The sequence below is a fragment of the Apodemus sylvaticus genome, chromosome 10, assembly GCF_947179515.1.
Source record: "Apodemus sylvaticus chromosome 10, mApoSyl1.1, whole genome shotgun sequence".
NCBI lineage: Eukaryota > Metazoa > Chordata > Mammalia > Rodentia > Muridae > Apodemus > Apodemus sylvaticus.
The window spans coordinates 103365119-103372601 of record NC_067481.1 but is presented as its reverse complement, the minus strand read 5'-3'; the positions used below and the strand labels follow the sequence as shown (position 1 = coordinate 103372601).

At 48.9% G+C, this 7483-nt stretch overlaps 1 protein-coding gene across 2 annotated transcripts; it reads left to right on the top strand.

Moving 5' to 3' along the window:
* Positions 1-4: 4 nt before the first annotated feature.
* Positions 5-3113, top strand: Tmem186 (transmembrane protein 186). 2 transcript variants are annotated; one of them, XM_052194889.1, is made up of 2 exons: positions 5-190; positions 1309-3113. In XM_052194889.1, exons 1-2 carry the CDS (start codon positions 188-190, stop codon positions 1954-1956), a joined length of 651 nt encoding a protein of 216 aa, XP_052050849.1. In that variant the 5' UTR covers positions 5-187; the 3' UTR covers positions 1957-3113. The 2 variants fall into 2 exon arrangements, with proteins under 2 accessions (XP_052050849.1, XP_052050848.1); XM_052194888.1 differs by lacking the exon at positions 5-190 and adding an exon at positions 228-382.
* The last annotated feature ends 4370 nt before the right edge of the window (positions 3114-7483 follow it).

Below are 7483 nucleotides of genomic sequence, written 5' to 3'. Positions count from 1 at the left end.
TGGGAAGATTCCCGAATGGCTCACAGAACGCTGGCGGCCGATACAAAATTTGAACTACAATTCCCAAACCATAGTACATTTTTTTTTTTTTTGAGTTGGCGCATGCGGAGTTTTAACCGCTCGCGCATGCGCCCTTTAAGTTTCCGGAGACAAGGTTAGCGTACTTCCTGTAGCAGGCGGCAGGCTCATGGTAGGAACATTGGGTGGTGGGCGGTGAGGTGAAGCGCTTAGGGGACCCGGTCGCGCCTAGGACTGGCAGGAAGGCTGCCTGGGCTGCCCATTCGGGAAATCCGCCGATGGAAGGACAGAGTGTATTATTATGGGCTGCTTTGTCTGTGTCCCTTGGGTCACGTGGGCGATCGGCGTCACTACAACTCCCTATGTACGTACACACCAAGTTCAGAGCTTAAGGAGCAGGTCTCCCTCAGCCTATTCTGTTTTCTTTGGAAAGGTGAAGAAGGACGCACCGCGAGTGTCCTCTGATTTGCTCACTCTTCGGCTCACTGCAGAGAACTGTTGTGCAGTGCGTTGAGGGCTTACGTGCCTCCCTGCTCTCCTTCCCAACCAGGCTAATTAGTGCAAAGAAGTTCTCTAGCCGTGTAGGGCAGTTGGAGAACCCCAGAGTACTCAGATAAGTACCCCACGGTTTGGTTGTGTGCGTTTCCGACACCGATTGATTTACCCCTTGAGGAAGGAAGGTGCTTCAAGTGTGCATTCGCTGTTGGCCCGTCTCTATTGAGTGGCCGGAACTACAGGTTTTCCATGTTCATTTGGACCTGCCTAGGGGAAAGGACCCATCTGAGTGGCAGACTGCCCTTGTTTCCCTGCACTTGTGGAGGTGGGGGAGAGCTTAGGGTTTTTTTTTTTTAATGTTTATTTTTTTGTTGTTGTTGCTTTGTTTTAATCTTGTGTGTTTAGTTCGTGTGCATGTGTGCATATGCTTGTGCTATGGCATGTGGGGTCCAGGACGTCCTGCGTGAGTAATTTCTCTTCCTCCACCACGTTGGCCTCAGGGATCAAATTCAAGTCACCTGGTTTGGTAGCAAGCACCTGTACTAGATGGGCTATCTTACTGGCTGGGATTAGGGTTTTGTTTGTTTGTTTAGTTGTAAAAATTGGAGCATGGTACCTATTTAGAATGGAATTTCACACACACACACACACACACACAAAGTGTCTGGCTTTATCATTTTCCTCTGGCAGTCATGGTGACTTCCCAGGTTGGTTGAAGCCTTTCTGGGAGATGCTTTGCGTTGTTCATGGTGTGATTAGCACGAATGACTTCTGAAAGGAACCTCTCTCTTCCAGGCTTTCCTCCTTCGAGCCGTGCCAAGGTTGCAGGGGCCCTCTGCATGGAGGAGGCCGCTACAGGGACTGTGGTGCCGCGCTGCGCAGGGGGATTCCAAAAGGTGGGTGGGGAGCAGGTCTCCCCGCTCACAGGAGAAGCCCCCAGGCCCCGAGACTGAAACATTCCACACGATCTACCGATTCAATGCCATCAGAGCACTTGGGTTCCTGTCGCGGATGAAGTTGGCACAGACGGCTGTGACTGTGGTGGCCCTGCCCCCTGGCTTCTACTGCTACTCACAAGGCCTCATGACCCTCAATTCGCTGTGCCTTATGAGTGGGGTCGCCAGCTTTGCCCTGGCCATGCTCTGTTGGATGAGCTACTTCTTCCGGAGACTGGTGGGCATCCTGTATGTGAACGAGTCAGGTACCGTGCTTCGAGTGGCCCACCTGACCTTCTGGGGCAGGCGACAGGACACATACTGTGCCGTGTCAGACATGATACCCCTGTCAGAATCCGAGGAACAGGTCCAGGACGTGTTCGTGCGCATCCAGCAGTACAGTGGCAAGCAGACCTTCTACCTCACCTTACGCTACGGCCGAATCCTGGACAGGGAACGTTTCTCACAAGTGTTCGGAACCCTGGCCACACTCAAGAACAGCAACTAGGCCTCTCGTAGCCCTGGCTACACTTGGATTTTTAGACAGAAGGCTGAGGACATGAATGAGACAAAAGCTAATACCGGGAACTGGGCTGGTGCGCATTTTGTAGACTGCTTGTTTAGCAAGCAGGACGTGGAGCCCTGGGTTCATTCCTAGCACTGCATGGAGCCAGGCATTGGTATGCCTGCTTATACTCAGTACTGGTGGCACAGGCAGGCAGAGAAAAAGTTCAGGGGCCAAAAAGGAAGGTATTAACCAGCTTTAGGAAAAAGCCCTTAGTGGAGCATTATACTGTATAGGACATCCCGTCAGATAGTGGCCAGAAGTTTCTATGAAGAGGCAGTGCCTGGAAGAGTGCTATGCCAAGATCACCGAGGCAGCCGCTGCTGTGAAACTGGAAGGCAGAGGGTTGGCAGAGGAGCACAGGATGTGGCGTCGGGACGTGGGTGGTGCTGAGCCTTACTTCCTTGACCTGGGGCAGGACATTTCGGTTCTGAACCTTGGATTGCATTGTGAGATGGAAGACCCTCCTCTCATGGGGACAGATTTGAAAGTAAGAATAACAGCTGGGGCTTTGTAGCAGAGCTCTTGCCTAGCATGTGCAAGTTCTAAGTTCCATCCCCAGCCTACAGAACTGGCCAAACCAGTGAATACCCAGTGCTGTGTAAGGTAAGTGGCCCAGAGCCTACAACACAGAGCAAGGCTTCTAGGCTGCCTCTGGGGCGGCACCCTTCCTCATGCTCACCAGCTGGATGGCTGTGGCCAAAGCCCAGAGTGGACTTTTTTTTTTCCATCAACAAGTCACTGTACACCAACAGAGGTAGGGACAGCACCCCCTGAAACTACGTCGATCACCAGGAGGTCCAGGGGCACTCACACTTGGGAGCTTTGTAGTGTCATCGGAGCAGAGGGACTCTGTCCAAGCAAAAATTCATCATCTGAAGGACAGTGCATGTGCTGTCTTTCATAATGAGTAACAAAATATGTGCTTATTAGGTTATTGTACCTGCATTAAATGGAAAGCAACCATGATTGTTGTAATTTGTTCACCAGAGTGCGTTTGTTTTGTAGCTTTTTAGTAGTTTCCTTCCTTTAAGAATTATTCTTTTATTTATTTGTGTGTGTGTACCACTGTGCATATAAAGAGGCTGGAGGACAACTTTCCCAAGTCTTTCCTTTTACCATCTGGGTCTTGTGGGTTAAATTCAGGTTATCAGGCTTGACAGCAAGCACCTTCACCCACTGAGCCGTCCTGCCGGTCCTCTCTAATGTTAGCAGAGCATGAACACGTGACAGTGGACGTGCCGAAGAGTGTGTTGGGGGTTCCACCACAGGCCTTAGCCTACACAGAACTGCAGGAACACGGGAAATCTGAGAGCAGAAGTAGTCTTCCTCAGGGAAGGTCATACCAGTTAGTTACCCAATACGAAATGGGTGGCCCCAAAAACACGCACACAAGTACAGAGTGAGCAAGTTGTGTTTAGACGCATATGCACGTATACACAATGCTATGTAAGGAAAAGCAGAGGCCACGAGTCTGAAAGGGCAAGGGAGGATTTATGAGGGTTTGGGGGGAGGAAAGGGAAGGGGGAAATATATGTAATCCTATTGTAATCTCAAAAAAACCCCTTAAAAATGTGCATATCAAATCATAACCGTTTTCATTGTCCTGGACACACAGCACATCCCACGTAGCCCATCTGTAGCCTTTGCTGCTGGCTGAGTCCAGCACTGTCCCAGATAGGATGTAGGCACTCGGGCCATAGCTGTCCCCACCTCCGTCCTCCCCACCACCTGTTTGTGGGCAGTAGCTAATCTGTCTCTGAATTTGTTACTCTGACATCCGTGAAGGGAATAATGATGTGTCTCCTCCTGTGCTTCCCAGTGCTAACGTGGTGGTGTTCAGAGCGTAATACACTTGAGTCAGTGAAAGTGATGGTGGCTTTGTTCTTTGTGACTTGACTCTGGGGTGCACTTGAACGTGAGAGAATGTGTGTGCGCGTTTGCCAACTCAGCAGGTCGGTGGACCACTCCTGGATATGTGAATAACACTGAAGTAAACAGTAAACACGTGCTTGTCTGTGTCCCTGCTGTGGATAGAGAAGGAAGAGGAGAAACACGAGGAGCTGGTAGGTCCTGGTGTCGTCCGGAGCCATGCTTCAGAGACCTAACTTCAGGAGGGCCCACCTAGGATTCTTTTTAGCTTTGTTTTTTTTTTTTCCCTAAGGTTAAAATAACCATGTATTTTATGTATATGGGTGCCTTTTCGACTTGTAGAGTCTGCCATCAGAAGAGGGCATCAGTTCACATTACATGTGACAGAGCTACACAGAGAAACCCTACCTCAAAAAAATCAAGCCAACAAAGAAACCAAGACAGTTGGGAGCCATCACTAATGCTAGGAATGAAACTCAGGACCTGGGAAAGAGCAGCCAGAGAGCTTAGCTGCTGAGTCATCTCTCCAGCCTAGATTTTTAGATTTTATTTATTTATTTATTTTTGGATTAGCTCTCCCTATGTTACTCCTGGCTATCCTGGAGCTTGCTCTATGTAGACCAGGCTGGCCCTGAACTCTAAAATCTAGCCTTTGCCTCCTGGGTGTTGGAATTAAAGGTATGCATCACCATGCCTTTTATTTTTAAGACAAGCTCTCACTATGCAGATGAAGCTGGCCTGCTGAACTCAGACAGAGATCCACTTGCTTCTGCCTCTCGAGTATACACCACCGTGTCAGGCCCCAGTATCACTTGGTTTCTTTGTTGGCTTGATTTTTTTGAGGTAGGGTTTCTCTGTGTAGCTCTGGCTGTCCTGGAACACTATAGATTCAAACTCAAGAGATCCACCTGCCTCCTCTGCCTCCTCTGCCTCCCGAGTGCTGGGATTAATAGTTTGTGCAACCGCCACACTGCTAGCCTGTTTTATTGGGCCTTTTGTTTCAGTGGTTTTTTGTTTTTTGTTTGTTTGTTTGGTTGGTTGGTTGTTTTTTTTTTTTTTTTTTTTTTTTTTTTGGCTTTTTGGCTTTTTGGCTTTTGTTTTTTTTTGAGACAGGGTTTCTCTGTATAGATAGCCCTGGCTGTCCTGGAACTCACTCTGTAGACCAGGCTGTCCTCAAACTCAGAAATCCGCCTGCCTCTGCCTCCCAGAGTGCTGGGATTACAGGCATGCACCACCACCACCCGGCTTGTTTCAGTGTTTTGAGACAGAATCATACAGTAATTCTAGGATTTGGGAAGCAGAGGCAGGAGGAGCACTTGCTAATCTGAAACCTGGTCTACAGAGTACCAGGATAGCATAGAACCTGCTTTCAGCCCCATCACAACTGGAGCACTGGGATTCTCTTACTGATGCGCTATCCATCTAGATGTGAGCAAGCTTACACCATAGCTGTAAGTGCCTCCGGCCTCCATGCCTTTCCCACTGTGATGACTGTTCTCAGACCCTTAGAGTGAAGTGATGTAGGGAATGGACATCCCGGACCGTGAGAGCACAGCGGTGTGTGCAGGACGTCAGCGATGAGGAATGCCTGGACGTTTTGGACCTACTTTACCAACAAAGATCCTCCAAACCTTAAAGGATTATGTGAGCAATAAACTTGGGGGTAGAGGCAAAAGGCTCAGTGGATAACGGTGCATAGCATCAACCCTGACAGCCTGAATCTGACCCAAGGACTCACACGCTGTCAGGAGAGAACTGACTCCTTCGGGTAGCCCTCCAACCTCCCCACGTACACCGCGGCATGCCCACAGCCCTCTGTCCACATAATAAACAAAAATTGAAAAGTCCTATATGATTTTGTTTTGCTTGAGAGAGGGCCTTTTGAATTTTATAGCCCAGGCTAGCCTCAAGCTTGCCGTGTAGTTGAAAATGACTTAGAATTTGACTCTACTGGGATGTTAAAGGTATGGTCTGATTGCAGCCAGAGGGCCTCAGGCTAGTTTAGAAATGCCAGCTTAAGGGGCTGGAGATGGTTGGTAGAGTGCTAAGTCCTGGTTTCAAAGCCAAGCACCACATAAATTGATTGGCAGGCACAATGTAATCCCAGTCATAAATAGGCAGGAGGATCTGGAGTCATTGGCGTTTTAGTAAATTTGTGGTCAGTCTGGTCTAAATTAGACTATATCTCAAAACAACAAGCAAACCAGTAAGTCTCTGTCCTCCAGTTTGCCTTCGGTTCGCTTTTATGATGGTAATACCTTCAAAACACTGCCCAGGCTCTTTCCTGTTCCTCCCATTGCCAGGTTCCCCAGGTGACTGCAGCGAGGAGTCAGCACACTGCTTAACTTCAAGGCTGCTAGGCCTGCAAGGGACGTGCCTCGAGCACTTTCTCACCAGCGTGGCCTTTGCAGTGTAGTCTGCTCACAAGGCGGCAGCAGAGGACACACAAGGAACACGTGCATTAATAATCTCTTTACACACCAGCTACAATCAGAGCCCTTGCCCCCGAGAACAGGAAATGGGTTAGGATCCCATAACCAGCAGGCCAGTAGTTTGAGCTGTTTAGAAAACAAAACAAGAGTCAGGCTTCGAGGTGTAGGCCTTGACTGCCAGGGGGCAGAGGCAGCTGGGTTGCTCTGCGTTTGAGACCAGTCTAGTCTAACAAGTTCAGGCCACAGGGGCAAGGCTTTTAGAGTCAGGTTGTGGCACCATTCATGATTTCTCCCTTTGAAAAACGACTCCAAAATAATAATAATTGTTTTTGCTTTGCTTGTTTGTTTGTTTGGTGTGTGTGGTGCTGGGGGTCCAACCTATCTCAAAACAGTGAGCCAAAGAGGAGCCCCCCACCCCAAATGCTGTGCACAGGGTAACTTCAGCAGCACTCAGAAAGTTCTGGATGCTGGGAAGGCTAAGAGGAGCCTTTTTGTTGCTGGTGAAGGGGTTCTGAGCCCAGTGTTTCCAGGTTCTTGACCTCTTTATCCAGAGAATTGAAAATAAGGATTTGCTCATACAGAAATGCATAGATAGCAGTCTCGCTTTGTTTGGGATGAAGTGTAGGCAGATACACAGTTAAGATTGACGATGCACAAAAGTGAGGCTATAGCCTGAGTCCCATGAGGTCTCATGAAGGAGGAGCAGAGTGGTTGCTCCGTTTTGATTGACAGGTTAAGTCATATTTACTCATGGTTCTGGCAGGCTTTGCCCTTCTCCCCCCATTCCCTCTTCTGTGCTAAAAAAAAAAAAAAAAAAAAATGGTTGGCGTCCATCCCTAAAGTCAGCTGCCAAGGTCTAGTCCCTTATTTGGCCTCTTCCTCCTGAGGCTGACCACCAAGGTCCAGTTATCAGAGTATTTAAGTCCAGCAATCAAAAGCCCCCTTTGGCTGCCCTAATTAACATGCCCAATAAAAATTAAACACCTCATCCTAACATGGGGTTTCCCATTTTACCTCTATAAACTGCCATTTGCCTATGGGCCACGTCTGCCTCTTCTCTATCCAGAGGCGGGCCTCAGTCACCGTCCACCCCCAGAAAACGTTCCCCTTCTCCTCTCTCTGTGCCCCTTCTCTCTCCCCCTCGTTCCTTTTCTTTCTCCCTCTTT